Source organism: Acomys minous (assembly GCF_964271855.1).
Source record: "Acomys minous genome assembly, chromosome: 6".
Classification (NCBI taxonomy): domain Eukaryota; kingdom Metazoa; phylum Chordata; class Mammalia; order Rodentia; family Muridae; genus Acomys; species Acomys minous.
In genome coordinates this window covers 20,137,292-20,159,459 of record NC_140487.1, presented here as the reverse complement: position 1 = coordinate 20,159,459, position 22,168 = coordinate 20,137,292, and the positions used below count along the sequence as shown (strand labels likewise).

The window sequence follows — 22,168 nt, the reverse complement described above, 5'->3', positions numbered from 1 at the left end:
ACTCCCACTGGCAGTGTAAGGAGCATTCCACCTTCTCCACATTCCAGTGAGTGCTTACAGATCATCTCCTGCTTTGTGTATGGTCACAGCAGTGTCCCTGCTGTGTACTCGCAAGTGAAAGACATGCCAATCCCAAAGAATTTTTGAAGCTGCTTTATTTTCTTTCTTTTTTTTTTTTCTTTCTTTCTTTCTTTTTTTTTTTTTTTTTTTTTTAGTGCAAACCGAGATGACAAGTAACGGGCCAACTAATTCAACGTCTGCCAGGCAGATCTCAGTACCAATCAAGTGACAGCTTTGTGTACATGGTTGCTTCTCTTAGAGTTCGTAATAATGGAGTGCACATGCCAGGATAGATTGTCAGAGAAAGTGAGGGAGGACATGAACGGGGGTGAAGATCCCTTTCCTCCATCGCAATGTGAGTGTCAATTCATGTCTCCTGGGGCCTTCATCGCCTTCGCGCCTTCCACACGTGAGCATTGAGTAGCAACCTTCTCTAATTACATGTGTTTCCGTTAACAAAAGAAATAACCCTGTGAGTTTTTCTAGGTACTTGTAGAAATGCACCTCAGTTCAGTGGTAGCCAGAAGGATCCGATCTGTCTGCCTCACAGCCTTCTGGCAGTTAAGCATTTACTTTAAGGCAAATAAAATGTCAGCCACCATTAGAAAGCATCTGGCAGCAATATGGCCATTCCGTCCCTGGGGACTGGCCTCTCCCCCAGAAGAGATGGTACTTGAAATAGGAGAGGCTTTTGAATGCAGGACCTCCTATCCCTCCCACCCAGGCACAGTGGCTAGGCAGTGGGCAGACTGCCACCCACAGAAGGACACAGGGAACCAGATCAAATGTGAACCTAGGGGGCAAGCTTCCCAGAGAGCAGTGACCAAAAGCTGTTCGCCCTCACTCTATGGGTCTGTGGTTAAGGGGGAGTCTGATCCCTAAGCTGGCCTAGATTAACTCTACAAAATGTAAAACAGCCTCCACAGCCACTTAAAGAAGAGTTTGGGCTGACTCAATTGAATGCAGTGCGAGATGCTTAAAGTGGAGTCTCAGCCCCTTGCAGTTCCCCTACCCACCCCCCCGCCCCCCGCCGTGAGTGGGGCAAAACAAGCAGTTCCCTTGAAACAGAAGGTGAGGATATGTAACCCCTCTCTAGTGGGTGTATCAGTTGGGAGGCATGTGACAATATAAGTGATAAGGAGGCTTGATTTGCAGAGAGATGGCTATACCCAGGCAGCCTTATTCTGGCTGAAAAATAAGACATTTCTTCAGTAGTCTCTGGCTAAGCGTATTGGTGGGGGAAAAAACAACATTTGTCAATGGAGGTGCCTTGCTCCTCACACAGTGTTGGGATGCTCCCTTTTCTGATTTGGGGGAAACTGTGCTCTTCAAATAAACAAGATGTGATGTGTGTCCTGTTGGGAAGCATTGCCCTGTAGCACTGCCTCTGTGCGGAATACATTCAGGGTCACCAGTTTTACATCAAGCTTTTAACATATAGGCTTATCATATTTCCAGGCCTCTGATTTAACCAACAACATGGCTACATCAAGGAAATCATGGGCTTTGTAAAGCCAGGGTTCGGCTGTAGTGCCAGGAACATTTACTTTGATGAAACAGTTACCGTTGTCCAAAAGTTCTCACCACCTTCATGACTCCTCTCTCAGGGCAACTGCATTATCAGAACTGGTAAAGGCTATCCATATTTTTTTTTCAAAGTAAAAGTCCCAATGGTTTAAGGAATGAAATGCAGTAAGCACAATTTTTAAATGTAAGGATTTTGATACCCACATGTGTTTGATTTCTTTGTTTGTGAAGAGCTCTGATGATGTAACCCAGGCTGGCCTTAAACTCCTGGTTCTCCTGCCTCTCCTTCCCGTGGATAGGATTACAAGAATGTGCCATTGGGTCCTGCCACATGTCTCTTAACAATGCCCAATTACAACATTAAATAACTAAGCTAGCACAATTTTGTGCCTAGAAAACTGGTGGATTTTAAAGTAACATTAATATTAAAGAAAAAAGTTTTCTACACTAATTTGTCTTTGGAAAAATATGCTGCTAACAACAAGGAGGGCAAAGATAAATAAATAAATGTAAATCATAAATAAATAGATAAAATAACCCTTCTTTTCTTAGACTTGTCAAGTCCCTTTCCTTGTCCTGCTTTTTACCTGACAGCCATAAGTGGGAGGATGCTATCACCATTTGTGCTTTTCACTGGCAGTTAGTAAATTCCATGACAGCCCTGGCAGCAACAGCAGTTAAGTCACTAGCTGTGTGAGCATCAGAGGGATGCAGACTGTTCTAAGACCACCCCCAACCTCCCATGAAGTGGTTGAGGCAAAATCCCTAAATCTGAGGAACTCTTGCTGCCAGGGATGGGAAAAGAGTCTAAGCTTTGGGATGAAAAGGTTTAATATTTAAGCCAATCACGCAAATGTTTGTCATCATCACATCAAACACCGGTGGATTTAAGAACTGCTCAAGAGATGACCAAATTCTAACTAAACTTCCCATGTAAGCCATTAACATCACACTGCCTCCGTGTTTCCATACGGATGATAATATGTGGCAAACCCTGGAGACGTTTGCTGAACTTTTTGTACATAACCTTATGATGATGTAGATAAAGATGGATGCACAAACAAAGATGATAGAACATTGGTAGAATGTGCGTTTATGTAAATCATCACATAATGCAAATGTGTTATAATTGATGCAATGTGCTTAAAATAGGAGAAAACCTGATTAACATAACTATATCTCATTTTCTAAATACCAGATGAAAATAACTATGTGTGCTTTTATTCCTCTTGATGATATCATGAAAATCGTATGTTGACTGCTTGCTGAAGTTGAATAGAACTCTGGATCCCAGATGGGGATTTATGGTACTGGGAAATGACTTAGCAGACCTCAGTCCTAATTGTTTGAGGAAAAAAGGAAGGAAGGAAGGAAGGAAAGAGGGAAGATGGGACCAGTAAATGAATGGACAAGTGGCGATTAGAGTGGATTCTAACTCATGGTTAGCTCTGTCTGTCAGTCTCGTAAATACCTCCTACTGTTCTCCTCCAGATCATCCCAGCAAACAAACTGTGTGAGATCTGCAGGAGAATTTGCTGGGACTTAACTGAACCACGGAAGCAATCAAGTGGTTAAATTCCGGGTTTTTCCAATTGAATGACATTCCTTTATCCATATTGATTTGGGGTTTGGTAAATTCAAGTGGTGATATCACCTGGATGATTGTAAGACTCTCTGAAGCTTTCTTTTTAAGTTTCCAACACAGCTCAAGGAACATAAGAATTTCATCAATTGAAAACTAAGAATCATTTCTGTGGGATGTGTAAAACAAGAAGCTGACCGGCATTATGCTCTTTTTCTTTAATTCAGCGTCATTATTGAGAGTTATTCTTGGACTTTATGAAAACCAGATTGGAGCAGGGGCATGTTCTCTGTCGAATTGTGTTCAAGGAATTGGAACTGAAAATCATTCGAACTAGGAAAACATGACATTGAAACATAGCCTACATTTTTCTGCCTCCGAGGATCTGAGACGCTTTCTGACTAAGGAGTCATAAGCACACCGCAGACCTGTTTTTATTTTTGTTCTTATTAAAAACTGGACAGTTTGTGCAGGACATAGTGTTACATGCCTTTAATCCCAGCACTGGGGAAGCAAAGACACACAGATCTCTGTGAGTTCAAGGCCACTCTGGACTTCATAGCAAGTTTCAGGACAACACAAAATACAAAAAGAAAGAAAGAAACAAAGAAAGAAAGAAAGAGAGAGAGAGATAGGAAGGGAGAGGTACAGAGGGAAAGAAAGGAGAGAGACAGAGACAGAGAGTCTGAGAGAGAAGATGAAAGAAGAAAATTAGGAAGGAAGGATGCTTTGCTGTCAGAAACAAGTCATATCTCTCCCTTGATGACTATTCTGTTTGCTTATCAGCTATAACATTTTGATGCTCAAGTCCTCAAAACTCTGTGCTTCTTCCATTGCCTCTTGCAGCCTAGGCAGGTAGCAGACTGGTCAGCAATCTTCAGTTCACCCTTATTATCTCATCGCTCTGAAATGTGTTTTCTTCCGTACCTCCTCAATTTCACTAAGACTTCGAGGTCTAATACATCCCCTTTACCTTGCTCTTTCCAAACCGTCACTTTCATCTAAGTAAGTTTAATCTTCCATGGACCTTCAGCTGCTTCACACACACACACACACACACACACAGACACACACCACCTCACACCACATACCACACATACCAGACATACACATATACACTGTACTCCTCCACCCAATACAGTCCATACACACCACACACACAAAAATACACACATATATACACCACCGTACCTCCAGCACTCCCTACAATCCATACAACACACACACACACACACACACACACACACACACACACACACACACCTCTATGGTTTAATGGGATCCTGTGTTACAATCATGGCTACTCCTTTAGCATATAAACTGTATCCTGTGCCAGGACGATGCACCCAAGACACAACAGCTAAGCAAAGTCCATCTTCCTCTTTATCTGCCAAGGCATGCGACTGCCCTCATGGCGGTATCTATGCCAGGGCACCTTTCCCTACTCTACGTGAAGGCACTGCCTCCACTAGCAGTTGCTCTGCTCATCTGAACCCATGTTCCTTCCGTTCCCTTAAGCGGAGCTCACATCTGCTGAGACCATTCACTGGGCCTTTATTTACATCAGTCTTGGTATAATGCCTTCCTTATACTTAGTAAGTTCTCCGCAACTGTTCATTGAGTTTAATTGGAGGAGTGAAATGTGTTTATTGAAAACACTACTCCAGCTTATAAATGCAATATGGAAAGTGCTTCAGGACTCAAAAGGAATGCCGCAGATGTAGGACTTGTCTGCCTTTAAGTGCCTCAACTAACTTGTTTCACATGAGCTGCAGTGCCAAGTAGTCTTTTGTGGAATTTCAGAAGCCACACTGTGACATTATGACAGAGCATGGTCAGGTTGGATTGAGGTCTGTTTCTGACTGCTTGTTAAACTAGGCAAAGGACATTAAAAATGTGTCTGAAGTGGGCAGGAAAAGGCCGTGGAGGATATCCATGGAGGTGAGGGAACTTTGGGAGGAGCAGGTTGGATCCGTCTGGGGTCAGGATACTTCCTAGAAGCCTACATTATGTCAAAAATAAATAAATAAACTAAAATAAACATGTTAAAATTATTGAAGCTAGAATTACTTTGTCTCTGTGCCGCACGCAGAGTAAAGAAGTGCTTTGGCCACGGCCTGGGTGGGGAATTAATATTGTTTCTGTCACAATTTTATTCAAGAGATGGGAAATGTCCATAAGGCAAGCGTTAGAGACCACAAAACAATGATGTATTTAAGATAGGTTTTATGCCTATTCGACAACATAGCCAAGACTTCAACTTTCAGATTTCAAAGGGGAAAGCCATTGGCTGACCTTTAAAAGACCCTGTGTTGGTGTATAAAATGTCCTACTATGTATTTTACAATTCAAATTAACATTCCTTTATGCCCTCTAGGCGGAACTGAACGTGTCTGAGGAGCTACTTTCTGTCCAAGAAGGAAACAGAGACAGTTCAGTGACCATTCGCTGTGTTTCTCTCCTTCTCCCACACAGTCCTCTGTGATGTCAGTCTGCTTTGCCCGTTTTCATCCTAATTTGGTGGTTGGTGGCACCTATTCAGGCCAGATTGTTCTCTGGGACAACCGCAGTCATCGAAGGACCCCGGTCCAGAGGACCCCCTTGTCGGCTGCTGCGCATACAGTAAGTCAAGGTTCCACCATATCCCACCAGCTCCCCAAGCCCTGAGAGAGGAAGCAGCCCAGAGGCCGACAGTGTGGCTGAGGTAGAAGCAAATAATTCATAAGGACTGAGTTCCTAACTGACTAAAATATGGCTTTGTACATAGGAGATAAAACGTGATGCTGCATGCGTCCAACCCAGCACTCTAGAAGCTAAAGTAGAGGACATACAAGTTTGACGGCAGCCTGTACTGCCTGTTTCAAAAAAAAAAGTGGGCTTTAAAAAAGCATCAGCTTATACTTAGGAGGCACAAGCAGATTGATCTCTTTGAGATCCGGACCTGCCTGGCCTACATATTGAGCTTTAAGCCAGCCAGAAGTACCTAAGGAAAAGCACTTGCCTGGCAGTAGTGGTGCACACCTTTCAGCCTAGCACTCTGTCAGAAGAGGCAGATCAGTCTCTGAGTTCGAGGTCAGCCTGGTCTACATACTGAATTCCACCACAGCTAAGGCCTACACAGAGAAACCCTGTCTCAAAACAAACAAACAAATGAATAAACATAAAGGGCACTAACTTTTGAGAAACATATTAATCATCGTTACAATCTTCAAGTTCTAGCACATAGGAAGGTCTCCTTTGATGTTCCAGAGGCCATCCATGAAAGTTTCCTATAATTATCTTCCAAAAGAATCTCTTCCCATTGGTATTTTAAGATGCAGACATATTTTCAAATAGACCACAGAGAATAAGTACCATGCCTAGTGATAGTATACGGGACAGTTGCCAACATGCTTTTTCCATTTGCAATTGGAAATGTACTATGACTTTAAATTCTGGAATGTGTAGTGTCTCAACATGAAGTCTACAGTGACAGTATAATCCTCAGGGTTAAAAGTCAACATCTCAAAACCATTACCCATAATTTAGTGGAAGAGGTTCAGCATAGTGTTCTTACAAGACAACTGCTCTGTCATTTCCTTTAAGAGAATGACAGGTGTGAAGAGCAATTGTTTGAAGGGATGAGGAGACAGGCATGTCTCCATCAATCGCTGCTACCTTGATGTTCAGGGTAGCTGATGGTCCTTCTCTGAAATGCCCAAATTATGTCCAAGGATACAGCCCCAGCATTGTATCCAATTTCCTTAATGCGGGTGGCTACATTGTTTCATCTCCTGGCCGTAAAACCATTCCAGGTTGGAAAATGGGTGGCTGGCCACTTAGCTGAGACTAGATGGACAGGAATTCTCCTGCTCTACTTAAGTTTGACAATGGGAACTGGCAAATAACAACTCAGTCCTAATTTTGATTGACTGGGGCCAAAGACTCATGCAGGTAAAAATGGTTCTTTTGAATCTTGGGAAATTGGTCTTGCCTACCCTATTTCTCCAAACTAATAACAGAAAATCGTGTGGCCCAGGAGAAGACCAGCCCAGTGCAGATGTCTCCTCAAGTAGCACAAAACCATCCCTTGGCTCTCTGTGGATGTCTGGTGCATTTATGAACAAGCTTCCAAGTTTTTCAAAAGTTATAAATCCAACTGTTACAAGATTTAGCAAAAAGTTCTGGGGCAGGCCGGTTCCAAATTCAGAAAGACTTATCATTTCTTCTCCAAGTAATGAGCAATGTGGCCACCATGACTAAAATGCTGCTAGTATCAAGCTGAGTGACATTAACTCTGTTAGAGGCAACCCCTGACACTATTAACAATACTCTGCTCTGCTTGCAGATAGGAGCCTAGCATAGCTGTCCTCTGAGAGGCTCCACCCAGCAGTGGTTTGAAACAGATGCGGAGACTCACAGCCAAACATTGAGTGAAGCATAGGGAGTCTAGCGGGAAAGTGGGATGAAGGATAAAAGGACTTAGAGCCAACAAGAGCTCCACAAAAAAGACCAAAGAGCCAACTAACCAGGATCCAGAGGGGCCTATGGAGTCTGAAGCACCAACCAAGGACCATGCATGGACAATACCTAAGTCCTCTACATAGATGTAGCCAATGGGCAGCTCAGGCTTCATGTGGGTCCCCTAGTAAGGGTATCAGGAATGTCTTTGACATGGACTCTGTTGACTGCTTTTTTATCACTTCCCCCTGATGGGACTGCCTTGCCAGGCCACAGGGGAAGACGACAAACTCAATCCTGATGTGACTTGGTGAGTTGGGGTGGGTGGGTAGTGGGGCTCTCCTTTTCTGAGGAATAGGGAAGTGGGGGAGAGGAGGAAGAGTGAGACTTGGAGGAGAGGAGGGAGAGGGCAATGACTGGGATGTAAAGTGAGTAAATAAGTTAATTAATTAAAAAGAGACAGAAGAAGAAAATAAAACACAAACAAAAGTCTTCTTTCCCCTGCTGTGTTTTGTCTAATCCATAGCTCAGTGTGTACAATTTGTTTTGTGTTTGTCTTTCATTGCCTGGCTGATTAGTACCAGGATCAAGGAAGGGGGGAGGGCGGGTGTCTTCTTTAGATCACTTGTTAATTCCCTTTCACACTCACCGCGCATATGTATTTGGGACAACAGGAAATCATAATTAAAACAAAATCTTTCTGCCACACAGTATGTTTATCCTTAAAATAAATAAAAAGGATCTGGCATTGCTATGGGAAAAATGAGCTATACTGTTGTGTTTTTTTTTTTCTTTCTTGCCATTAAGTAGAGGTTTTGTCTTTTTCTCCCCGTTAAGCAGGGATGTGCACTTGTGGTCCTTTAGCTCTACAGTTCTTCCCCTGTCCGCTCTCCTTCTTGCACCTTCGGGCTTCTGAATGGACTGCAGCAGCCAGGGTTGTATGTTTTGAATCTCTGTGTTTAATAAAGTTCCATTTGGCTCTGGGGGGAAAAAAGAAAGAGCCGTCAAGTTCACAATGAAGCATGCTTCTCACCCAAAGGGATAAAAAATAAAATAAAAAACTGAAGTCAGCACAGTGCCTTCTGAGATCAGTGCCATCAAGTCAAAACATTAGCTCTCTGAAGAGTCACTCACACATAGTCATGACTTTTACTAAAGCTGATGTTCTTAGGTGAGTCTATTACATCCGTTTTTCCATTTCGTCTCCACCACACTGACCTTGGCCTGCTGTGTAGCTCATGACTTAAGTTTGATGGCACAGTGCTTTGAGTTCTAAAATACCAAAGACCTGAGGAAGACTGTTGGCTACAGTCTCACCCCATCCAGTCCCTCTGATATTTAGAAACCTGAACAAAATAATGTTTAGTTTCAAATATTGGTTATACTTACCGTTGTGTGGATCCCCTAATGCCACTCCGTGGAAAAATATCGATAGGAACATGGCATGAAAAGGACATAGGGACTTACTGCCTGATCATCAATATGGCTAGAAGAAGACAGAATGGTCAAAAAGCATGTGCACTCTCATGATAATGGTAATGGCTTATTTTCAATGTATTGCTACATAGATTTCTACTCTCTACAATCAAAATGTAGGTAGAGAGTTGTGTATCATCCATAAAGCATTAGTTACTCTTAGGGAACTCTGATCAAAAGACAGTGTATTCAACAACAACAACAACAACAACAACAACAACAAAATATTGAAACCAAGAAAATGTTGAGAATTGGGTAGCCAAGGAAGAACTGAAGGAATTAGATGGCTAGCTTAAAGGAAGACAGAGGAATTAAAAGTGGAGGGTACAAAACAGCCATCTAAAAAGTCAAGTAGTTGTGTTGTTTTGATTCAAATGCACTGTGAAAGGAGCTCCACAGCCTTTCTTTACCCGGACTACTGGACGGGAAAACTCTCAGCAGTCACTGCCAACACTGACTGCCCTTTAAGAAAGGTGTTGCAGCCGAGCTTGGATGACTTCTAGGAAGAGGCAGCCAAGCAGCCCCATTTGACGGTTATTGCTGCCCTTTCTGACCAGGAGTTTATATGATAATAATAGTCTCGGAACCATCCTTTCTGTAATACCAGTTTCCAAGTATTGAAGATTGTTTCATTGTAGTTGTGGCTAGGTATTATGGACACTAACTCATGGAGAGGACAGCTTAAACTGTCAGCTGTCTGTTCAGAGAAGCAACAAGCAAGCTGTGGTTTGGCCACTCGTGGCTAAGATGCCTGAAATCTAACCCCAATTGCTGTGAGATTCTGCTTATGCTAACCTTCTATTTAGCATTCAGTGGCAGCTGCAAATGGTTTGATCTTGTGTGGAAGTCTACAGACCATGATAAGCTTCTAGAGTTGTGACTCAGGACTGGTGCATCTTCCTTAGTTGCCTGGATGTATAAATAACCTTTGTCAAGGCTGAGGCCAAATCGAAGCCTCCACACAATTCCAACTGGTATTCTGAAAATTAAATCTCTCATCTTAGATTTTTGAAATAACATCAAAGAAAACCTTTAATTCTCTCTCACTAAATATATTATGTCAGTAACTCCACCACCAATATGCCCTTCCTCAAATTAAACTAGTGAGTATAAATCACCTCTTAAAGGCAATGCCATCAAATGTAGATTTCTATGCTATACAGTCAAAACGTAGGGAGACAGTCCTGTAGCTGGCTATCAGGAACCTGTTTCAGTCCTTGGCACTGGCTAGAACACATTAAACTTTTAGTAAACACATTTAGTAACACATAGTCCTTCCAAGACATAGAACTACAGTTCTGTCTTTGAAGCCTGTCCCTTTCACAGTCACATTGAGCTTAGAAGCTATGTTGCGTAGCTGATACTCAGGCAGTCCCAAGGCCCCTCCCTGCTTGCTCCTGCCCCACCAACACGCATTTGTTCTCAGCGCCTTCAGCTCTATTGCATTGCATCAAACTTCAAATGTTTTGTAAGTATTTCCACTACGAGTAGTTGCTGCAGAACTTGTACAGAAATTAGATTCATAAATGGCAAATGACTGGGAGCTCCTGTGCTAGCCAGACGACGCCACTCTGTCGCCCTTGTCTTAGAGTAATGTGCTTAACACTCAGATGCCATCATTTTCCTCTCAGCAGCCCCTGACCCACCATGTTGATGTCTTTACAGCATCCTGTGTACTGTGTCAATGTTGTGGGGACCCAGAATGCTCACAACCTCATCACTGTCTCTACCGATGGCAAACTGTGTTCCTGGAGCCTGGACATGCTCTCAACCCCACAGGTGTGTCTGTTTTAATCTACGCATTAAAGTTTTCTGTCTCAAAGACCTGCCTGCTTGGGAACACGTCTCCTAAAAGCCCAAGGGTCTGGTTTCAGCAGCCTGCCCTTGAAGCCAAACCTACTTCCTCTACCACAAATTATGTCATTATTGCAATATGTTAATCTGTAGGTCAGTTTCAGATGAAATGAAATAATCCATTTTAAAGCGCGGCGATTACAGAAGTTGCCTGCGGTGTGAATTGTACCCACCCTCCAGCCTTGGGAGGCAATGTGAGTGAGGCTGCATCTCAGCAGTGCAATCCCTTCTGGGGACTTGCCTTGAAGGAAAAGTATCCCAGCAAAACAGAAAGGCAAGCTGTTGCTTGTTCCTGTACCCTAGGCAACCGCCTGTTTTCCTCTCTGGCGTGTTTGTGAGCGTGGCTCCTGCCATTCCTTGCTCAATAAGTGAGAGGTTGGAAATGAAAAGGTTCCAGTGTTTCCAAGCCACTACTGATCACAGGGACGGAAGCCAAACAAAGGACCCGGGTTGGGACGAGTCCTGGAGGCGGGCAGGCATCTGAGCATGCACATGTGACATGAACATGTGTGCAAGCATGAATGCAGATACACTCATGCTTTCCACATGTCTTTGCGTGAAAAAGTATAGCATTCTTCCCCTAACTGAAAACCACGAAGAGGTCATTGGGATGGTCTCTGGCAGACATGGGAGAAAAATCATATAAATTTTCCAGGAGGTCATTCTCAGCCTCGCCGTTCCTGTCTCCCTCCCCCGGAATGACAGCTCTAGAATGTCTCCCGCTCGATTTTTGAAGAGCACCAGTTTCAGGATGTATAAGGACATATGGAAACTGTAAAGAATTTCCTCTAAGCCTTGACAGATGCAGAGACTGCTAAGGCTGAGCTCGTCACGTGACTTCAGGAGTGGGAGAGAACGCTAATAAGCAACTCACTAGTCAGGTTTCCTGCTCTTGCCTGTCTTTATGCGGGTCTGCAGTGGTGTGCAGATAGTTTACGGTTTTGTCTTAAAACTCTCAGCAATGTGTTGTTTTCTTTTAAAAGCATGGGGATTATAAACAGCTATCAGAGCAAACCCTGTATTTGGGAATTTTTAATTGCCCATCTTGCTGATTAAACATGTGTTTGTTTGGGTTAAGGCAGTGGTGTGGGGGCTCCAAGCCTGTTTTTATTAGTGCTAGCATGCCCACAGACGCCTGCCTCTGCCTGGAGACAGAGTATTTCATGGTCTGGTCTTCATGGACAACAGAGACAAGTGGGGCATCCTGCAGTTGCCTGCCCCTCCCCTCCACACCTCACCCCTACCCAGTGAGTTTCCAACACAGTTCCTTCCTTGCCACTAGCTTTATTGGATGTTCCTACACTCTGTGTCACTGTCAAGGCGTGCTCCCATTCACCAGCATGCTACCATGCTCTCAGTGTGGGGGTGTCATGAATAGTCAGGATTACATTGGGCCTCGGGGTTGGTATGACTGCATCCTGTCAGCAAGCATTTCCTGTTCATGGATTCTGTGGCCAAAACAGCTGGGTTGATTGGTGCAACAAAATCTGAGTTTCTGTTCAACCTCAGGAACAGTTTGTGCCGAGCATCAGACATACAAAATAGGGTGCTTGGTGTAAATAGCCAGGCAGAATCAGGAGCATTATTGAAACCAATCCTTTGTTGTCATTTAGCTTAGTTTAGCAGAATGTATTTCTTTGGATATTTGTTTTAAGTCACGTGTGTCTGCGTGGGTATAGTCTATGTGTTCGGGGTCCACAGAGGTGAGAGGCATCCAATCCTCTTTAGTTGGAGTTATGGGCAGCTCTGAGCTGCCATGTGGGTGCAGAGAAAAGAACCCGGGTCCTCTGGAAGAACAGCCAGTGCTCTTCACCACTGGGCCATCCCTTCAGCCGCATGTATGTCTTTTGATATACTCTCTCTCAGTTTAACAAGTCATTGTATCATAATAAAGATTCACATGCTATATTAAGCACTTATTTAAATATCTTTTTGTGTGTGCTTAGACCCTATACACAGCAGGTACCCTTTGTGAGGTCTCCTTCCTGTTGAATTCTGGGTTTTATGACCTGAGTGATAATGTCCTGGTTTTAGTTCATGGAAGACCCACAGTCCCTCTGTGACAAATTTGTTTAGTACATCTGATATGAACACACATGTATTCTCACGAACAATTGATTTTGAAAATGTTTGTAAATACAAGGGTATTATGTGTTTTATTAAAGCCTGGAGCTGACAAGTGTGCTCATTACAGTATTATCTTTAGTTTCTGCACCATTAGTTTCAAAATTCTCACCTGTCATCTCTGCCAGGCTGGCGAAGCGGCGGCACAAGCTGATGAAATCCAGCCCGCCTGAAACCAGAGATACCGAGAGGCATGGATGTCAGGGGCAGTGCAGTCTGGCTTCTAGCACAGTGGGGGTCTTTTGTAGCCCTGTGTGAAAAGCAAACAGACGATTTAGCCAAATGATTTTTCCATGCTATCTTTGGCATGGCGAGGAGTTGACAGATGGAAATGTAACCACACCGTGTTTTGGTAGGAGAGCATGGAGCTGGTGTACAATAAGTCCAAGCCTGTCGCTGTTACGGGAATGGCTTTCCCGACGGGAGATGTCAACAACTTCGTGGTTGGCAGCGAGGAAGGTACCGTCTACACAGCTTGTCGTCATGGAAGGTGACTTTTCTGTTTTCTTTCTGATGACATGGTCCTCGTTTTCCCAAATCTTGCCATTATATAGATTATAACCTCATTGCTCTGTAAAATAATGGTGTCTGAAGAAACGCAGTGCATGACCTCAAGTCTCTATTGGCTTAAAGCACACATCTATCTGGGGTCCGAGTGAATAACAAGCCTTTGGACACTTCACATCACCTTGAAGAGAAATGTTTGACTTCTTTTCAGAGTCCATCGTACTCCCCATCCCTTGCCAGACTCATTTTTTGCACATACCATACATTTTTTTGCACAACCATGTACCTTCAGAGATTAATAACCCCCAAATATTGCCTATCATAGGTGCCTTTGTGAGTCAGTTCTTTCGTTTACCACTCGGTCTAGCATTTCTGTTCTTGGCCTAAGCCACCAGCATTAAGCATACAACACAGGCGCGGTTCCACATTGAAGTCTTTCCAACTCTTTCCATTACAACTTATGGGACTTCATCTTGTTCTGACAATTCATTCTTTTAAGGGGTGTGTGCTAGGAACTCAATCTGCATCGGATACCATCATAAGAATACAGAGAAGGGCTAGGCACTCATGAAGTCGTGTCCTTGCTGGAAGTACTGACTGACACAAAAGGAGATCGTTGCTAAAGATGATAACAGTCATGACAACTGAAGTAGAATAAGCAGGAGAGGACCAGAGGCCTTTAGACTGATTATTTCATATATTCTTCTACAGGCATCTACACTAGCATCCGTCACGTTTTCTTTCAAGCAGTCATTTATCGACTATATTTCTGTTGCTAAACTATTTCCATCCCTTCTTTGATTTCCCACCCCAGTACCTGGCACTAGGTGAAGGATTGAAAATACAAATAAGAAGTAAAGACATGGCAATACCAAAATGATGAAAGAAGTACCCTCAGAGCCACGCTCCCCTTCAAGTCAGCAGGGTTGAAACAACATGAAATATACACAGAGCTGTGCAGGTCCCAGGAGAGACTGGCAGATGGCTCTAAAAGCAACCATGACAGCAAGCGGGATTCCACCCGCTAGGGCTTAACAGGTGGCCTCACGTCTTCCGAAAGGATCCCTGTGCTCACACTGACGCTTAATTTCTCTTTTACTTTCATAGTTCTTGGTCACATTGATTTTCATCTCTCAAACTCATCACGGGCTATTTAGATTTAACAAGGAATCACAAATTGGTTAAGCCCAGCTACATGAATTTTTCCACTCTGACAGCACCAGCTATGGTGTTTCTACTGTTTTTGTTTCTAACTGGGCAGTGTTTGCCCTGCTAATAGGATTTAAAGATGACTCGTGAAGACGGGCCAGACAAGTCCATGTCCAACATGACTAAGCCCCAACTTGACTAAGGCCCGACACCAGTCATAAAAAGATCTGATCGATTTATTCAATTGCTCAAACATTTACTGCACCCGTGCCCTGTATAGGGAGCATTGCTAGAAACACAGAGTATACAGATGCCATTTAAACCTGCCTCTTGTCACCAGGAACCTGATGGCAGTGTTACTAACAAGTACATAGATCCTTGAAACACTCATAAAATATCACTGATGGACATACAGGGTCCAGTGAATCAAACATGTAGCATCTACGGGTGCATGTGGATCAAGACAGAGTTTAGGTTGACCCAATCCAGTTACAATCTGGGTGTGTACACTCAGGGTGTTTATAAGTGGAGTGTACATTTGGATATTTTTTCCATATTTTTTAAGTGAATCACCTTCCAAACGGCGGATATTTTTATTCTGTGTCCATTGCAAACTGGAATAAAATATGCATTGTTGTGCAAAAGAACACACCTATGACTCACACAAATGTCCTTACTAAAATTTGGTTTTGCCTTTGACATGGGTCCACACATCTGAAATATAAAATGCAAATCTTGGTCAGGTCATAAAGCAGCAAGCACTGGCTCTGTAATAATGTTAAATGGATCATTTAAGGCCACAGGGGAAAGGTGGGAGATTTCTATTTTTTTACCTAATATAAGTGCAAATCGACTTGCACAAATTGAACAAGGTCCTCACTTTGCGCCCTGTAAATCCTTTCAGAATGCTGCTAAGAGCAAGTGGAGTCTCACCAGGGGCCACTCCAAAGTTCAGCTATTCATGTCCACAGGAACACATTTTGCTATCATGTGTTTGAAACACTGTTAGCAGTTTTACTGTGCATAATCTTTGAGTGTTTGTTACATGGAACATTCTCGGCCATGATTTGCTCAAATTTTAATCAGCACATTGACATTTATTCGTGCTCCGGGGCCCAAATGTTTTACTCACTGAATTCACTTTTTGCTTTTAGTGACAAAGCAATGAGATTCCACAATCCCTACATGTTTGTCATGCTTACAACCTCATGCATATGGATTTTTAAAGTGTAATATTATTGATATATTTTCTAAGAGTTTCTTGATTGTATACAACTGCATTTAGACTATTATGCAAATACTAAGAAAGCTAGAAAAAATCCTAGCTTAGTTAAATAATCCATATCTAGGAATGACTTTTTAAATGTGCATCTGTATTTATCAAGTGCTTCTTTTAAGAAGCCTAAGTTTGTCTCTCTTCCTTTGTTATTTAATTCAACAAGTGTTTGTAGAGTATTTATTGTATACTTGGCATTTGGCAGCAAAAAAAATGTAAGATAGCTTCCCTTGTGGAATTTATAAAATGAATCCCTAATCTCTTTTCAGTTTCCAGTGAAATGAACATATCATTTTTCCATGTTATATTGATACCATGTGAATTAATTTGAGGTACCAAAGATTTTCATAAGATGTTAAATGCTTTAGACATGTCAACTTAATTTAAGAACAACTGTTCTTTCAACGAGGTATTGAATTGTATTTCCGAAAAGGTCCTTAGGGAACATTCAAACAGGGCCTGAGTATCTCAGTAGTTGTTGCATCAGAAAGTAAGAAAGCTTCTGAGACCCAGGTGCATTTGTTTCACTACAACAGCTTCCCAACAGTAACAAGGTCTGTAAGACCACTGGCAATAGATACACAATAAAATCTGTATTATTAAAATTTTAATATTTCTTAATCATCCAAGTCTCCCTCTCAAAATCACTGTGAAAAATGTTTTTATTCCTGCTTGTATATGACTGTTTTAAGGTACACAGAGGTGAAGATTGTTGTATTTAATCAATCATTGCTTTGCAAAGGCCACTGAGATGCTGCATGTTTCCTCTCTGCAGTAAAGCAGGCATCGGTGAGGTTTTTGAAGGTCACCAAGGGCCAGTGACTGGCATTAATTGCCACATGGCAGTGGGCCCCATCGATTTCTCTCATCTGTTTGTTACGTCATCATTCGACTGGACTGTCAAACTGTGGACCACAAAGGTAAGCATACTTTAATAGAAACTGTACCTTAATACACAGGGGAAGAAGATGTCTCCCCTCTTGGGGAGCTGCAGAGACCAGCTGTACCTGGCTGTGACATTCAGTCAAGCTACGGGGAGGTTTCATCTGTGCAAGACTTTTCACAGTCCATACTTACTATAAATATTTGAGTTATACTTGAATACAGGTTAATTGTTCTTTTTAAAAACCAAATTATTTAAATTATGATGAATTCAAAGTCCTTTACTAGTTCTACTCATGGAAGCCCACACAGGTCTTGCTGTTACTCTCTCAGCGATCTGTAGTATTTACTTAAACACATTCATGTCTATAGGAAAAACAAGTTTGTGTGGTTTATCTCATTATTTGATTGTTTGGTTTTTGTCTGTTTTAGTTTCTTGAGCCTTTGGGGGTTCCTCCATGGGTGTATTGGGATGTAAGTTATTTGTGCTTTAAATGTCATTTATACTTTGAGAGCAAAAAATAATAATAATAATCAAAACTCACCTGAAAAAAAAGATGCAGTGGCCTAGAGACTGAGCAGTAGTGGCATTTATGGAAAGTTTGTGACAAAAGGAAAGAAGATGGCTACAGAACCACTAAAAAGATAGAAGACACAGAAGTGGGTGGTTTGTGATTGGATGGGAAGAACTGTAAGACGGAGTCAGCAAAACCAAGGACGTCTGGGGAGATGCCAATCCAGACAAAATGGGAAGCGCTGGCTTCAACGGGCGCCCCTCTGTCAAAATATTAAGGCAGAGAATGGGAAGAGGGGAAACACCCAGCATCAACCACTGCCCTTCCCAGAAGCACACACAAGAGCAAGCGTACTTGCACACATACATGTACACGGACATGTCCCCACACAAAGACCCTAGTGACCTGTGGCAGCTCACCCTGCATGTAGTGAAGCATGTCCAAGGAAGGATGTGCTGGAGAAAGGCTTAGTACAAGCTTACGGTGCCTAGAGAGTGGAGTGGAGGGCCTTCAGCAAGTCATTGATATGAAGGACGGAGGAGGAGGAAGGTCTTGGGCTGCAGTTGCGTGTCTAGTAGCAGTCAGAAGAACAATAACAAACAGAGTCATGGAAGAGGATGAGGAGTGCCTTGAAGGTGGGCAAGCACTGTGGCACCAGAGAAGGGAGATGGAAGCAAGTCAAGGAATGAGAGAAGTGGAGAAGTGGTGTGTGTGTGTGTGTGTGTGTGTGTGTGTGTGTGTGTGTGTGTGTGTGTGTTCATGGGTCTTCAGGGAGCTAACAATGTTAGAATGGCACACGTGGCTCTTCCTTGTCTGGACCTATCTAGAGCCTCATTTATAAGAGAAAATCAAATGAAGCCCACGTTCGAAAATCTACTTCCAAACATCAGGTGAAAAGAATCTAACAATGTCACATATGAAACCAGCCATTCTTACACACCTGGCTCTGGGAATGCAAAATGGTTCAAAATCATGGGGGAATCGTTTGGAAAGATCTAAAAATACTGCAGACCCTAATAAGCCATTCTCAACTTAGGGAATCCATAAGATGCATCCAAAGATGCAAAAATCAAAATATGAAAGGATGTCTGCTGAAGAGCAGACATTGAAAGATTAACCAAAGAGAAAAAGGCTAAAAACTCAGAAGTGAAAAATAATGGCTCCTTCTCCACACCGTTATGACTTGAACTCTAGAAACTATGTCTAAGTTAAAGGAACTTTGTCATTTCTTCTATTTGTTTATATAGTTTTGAAACTTTGATGAATGATCTACACACATTATCTACTTAACAAAAACAATAATCATATGCCTTTAAATATACTCTGCTGTGTACATTTGATATGGGAGCCATTAAAGTATTTTCTTAATTAAAAAATAAGACAAACTTAAAAATTAATTCACAAGAAAATTTAAAAGAACAAGATATGAATCACTCTAGCGTACTTCAAAGTGAAGTCAAAAATCCCTATACTGAGATATGGTTTAAAGTGGATTTAATCCCCCACACTTGGGGATACATTCCTAAAGGAATATATTCAAAGGAAAAATATCAGGGAAAAGAAACATCCTTAAGCCAGTTCTAGTACTAATATGACTCGTAGGCATTGGCCACCACTCTTCAGACTATTAGGTCAGTATGTCCGTATAAAGCACACAACTATGCTACTGTCATTGAGAACTGGGATATAGTTAGGTGGCTGAAAGGAGCGATAGATGCTTGCTGTGAAGCACCAGTTCCCTAGTACTTCTGATTTAGGAAATTGGGGTACGTATTATCTTTTAATTAAAAATATTCCTTGGTCTATGTTCAAGGAAGATCTAGAAACTATGACCACCCCTATGGCAAAGTCCTTCCTGATCTCAAAGTGTGATCCCTAATTGCAAGATTCTTTAATAAGCCAGGGACCCAGCAGTACTGTCTCATTCTGACTCTGTAGTAGGGTGCACATGTAACTTTGTGCCCCCAACTACAAAGCTTTTGTCAAAGGACTTGGAAGGCATACTAAGTAATATCTTCTGACTAAGACACCAATAAGGGCAAAAGCTTTAACACTGGGTAGTGCACTGAAGAAAATAAACCAACATAAAACTCTTTATGAAAAAGCACAGACAAGTAAGCTCATTGTTTTGAAAATTGGTGAGTAAGGGAAAGAATAAAACATCTATCTTTTCCAAAAGATTTGTGCTTCAGGGTTACTCACTGGTTGATGACAGTATATATATATATATATATATATATATATATATATATATATATATATATATATATATTGTCCCAGCCCATATAGAAATATGAAACAAATAATTTGAATTTTATTATTTTATAAATCCTAACAATTCCAGTAATTATTATAGCTGATAATATTGAAAAATTGGAAAGAATCCTTGTAATTAGGATAATAGGTGTGTCACTTTTATAAAGGGCTTGCGCACAGTATCAGTCCTGAATCTTCCCTGAGATTAAACACAAAAGAAGCCATAGATGTCACCTGTTAGATGACACAGGTATGTTGGCAGCCCTGCCAGTTTGTGGGGACATTGTCAGGACAACAGATTTTGTTTTTACAGCAAAGCTAAAACAGAGAAATGCAAGCAAATAAAAAAGCAAATGTAAGTGAAAACTTTATCAAAACAAATAGAACAAAACCAAACGAGACTTTTCAGATATCTCAAAATATGGATCATACACAAATCTTACTTAGAACTGTCAGCTTGTTTAAAAGGCTTAGAAAGCTGTCAGACACACATGACTACTACTTTATGGCTTTCATGAATCTTCAGATATGAAAATGATATTATAATAATTTTAAATGGCCTTAGTTTTTAGGCATGCATACCAGAATGTTGGTAGAAAATAAAAAATACAAATATATTTTCTATACTGATTTTAGTAATTTGCTCAAAATAAGCCATTTGGGAAAAAGAGAGCTTGTGAATACAGATAAATAAGGTTGGATATGTATTGGTAATTATTAAAGCTGAGAGACTGACACTAGTCCATTTACCAATATATGTTTGCCATCTTTGAAGTTTTCTCTAACAACATTTAAAGAAAAAATAAGAGTAAATAACACTGACAAATATTCAGAACAGAATATGTCTGTTGTATTTGTCAACCCAGAAGCTATCAGTGCTCATAGGGAAAGCAATTTCTTTGGAGTGTGTTAAAGGAGCACAAATTGTTATAATAGGAATGAGTGCAAAATGAGAGAGAACTGAAAAAACAAGGGTCTTTCTTCGTTTCTTCTGACTGCGCGAGTACTGGGATTAAAGATGTGCACTACCACCAACTGACGAGTTTTTTGTTCTTACTGTTGCTTTTGTAAACGTTTAAAGACTACAAACTGCTTCCCAATACTGCTCTTACAGAAGAGCCGGTAAAGAGAGAAAACAAAATCTATGAACATAATCTGGGCGAAGGAGTAGTTAACATGGCAACATAAATAGTATCCCTAGCACGGGCAAAGCGATGAATTTTAAATTTAAGCAATGACATCTATTCTGTCATAGCAGTGGGACAGGAAGTACAAAGATGAGATAAGCACAGTGCGCCAGGCTTAGCGACGGGAGGAGAGTGAACGCTGATGATGATGACTATTTTCTTAACCAAGCAGGGCACTCAGTCCTCTGCTGAGCAGCAGTAGAAATGCTGAAGGGAACAGATTTCAGCTAGTGCGGATTCAAGAATGAGAAAGAAAATGTGTAAAGACCGCATAAATGGCTCTGGGCAAGGTGGTGGACCACTTGGGGTCAGAGAACAGTATCTTCATGTGTCTGTGTTCAAGGCAGCTCTTTACCAACAGAGGTCAGCCGCACACATGTGGACATAGACAAGGGAGGGGGAGGTTTCTGGGTTGGAGCTTTGCCAGAGTGTGATGGAAACAAACTAGGACACGGAACCTAGGAGATAGAGGCAAGAAGGCATTTGGTGCTATAAACACGTGATGAGAGGAAATAAAAGCAGACAGGAGAAGGAAAGGCAATGAGGACTGAAAACCCAGGCAGAATCAAAGAATGGGTATGAAGGAAGAAACTGGAAAAAAAAAAAACACAGCAAGAGATTACTGCTGGAAGGGAGGATGCGTGGATTTAGTGTTTTATGAATGGCCTAGCCCCAAGTGAGCTTTAAGAAATCATCAAGGGTGCAGGTGGGCATAGTGGCAATCTAGTGAGGGTGGAGTTCATTGGAAATCTGGGGAACACAGAGACAGAAGGCCAAGTGGCTTTGGCATGAGAACAATGGCTAGCGTAGGGTGGAAACCGTGATCCCAGAGGTTAAGTCCTCAGTGAGGTCAGTGAGAGATCAAAAGGGCAAAACGATAGGGTGTGGCTGGGCATAGGAGAAGCGGGCTTTCCTGTGGAGCTGAGGAGCAGAGAAGCAGTCCCAGAGAGTGAGGGCCAAGCCTTGCCACCCACTGTCTGGAAAGAGTCCACACAGAAACAACCAGCTGCTATTCGACCAAGGTCAGCTTTCTCTCTGAGACTGGAAGGGAATTCTTGTGTTGGTCTAGGATTCCACTGAGGCAGGCAGTATAGAGAGCTACCAACTGGAAGGCTGAAGACACAAAGGAAAGCATTTACTATGACATGAGAGACCCACAGTGATGGGGATGAGGCATACACTGGAAACATCTGGAAAGAAGAGAACTGTGAACAACTGCTTTAGAGGCGATATATACTAATAGGGGTTTCTACCAAAAAAATCCTGTGCACACCTACAAAGATGAGGGAGAAAGTGGGGTGGAGCTTAAGGTCAGAATAGTAATTCCAGCAGA

At 42.1% G+C, this 22,168-nt stretch overlaps 1 protein-coding gene across 4 annotated transcripts in view; it reads left to right on the top strand.

Moving 5' to 3' along the window:
- DYNC1I1 (dynein cytoplasmic 1 intermediate chain 1) overlaps window positions 1-22,168 on the top strand; it is a 290,036-nt gene that overhangs the window by 219,666 nt on the left and 48,202 nt on the right. For all 4 annotated transcript variants that reach the window (XM_084784778.1, XM_084784776.1, XM_084784777.1 and 1 more), the window contains 4 exons: window positions 5,645-5,791; window positions 10,751-10,864; window positions 13,420-13,553; window positions 16,771-16,915. In XM_084784778.1, the coding sequence (XP_084640904.1) occupies window positions 5,645-5,791; window positions 10,751-10,864; window positions 13,420-13,553; window positions 16,771-16,915 (540 nt within the window). The remainder of the gene's footprint in view (window positions 1-5,644; window positions 5,792-10,750; window positions 10,865-13,419; window positions 13,554-16,770; window positions 16,916-22,168) is intronic.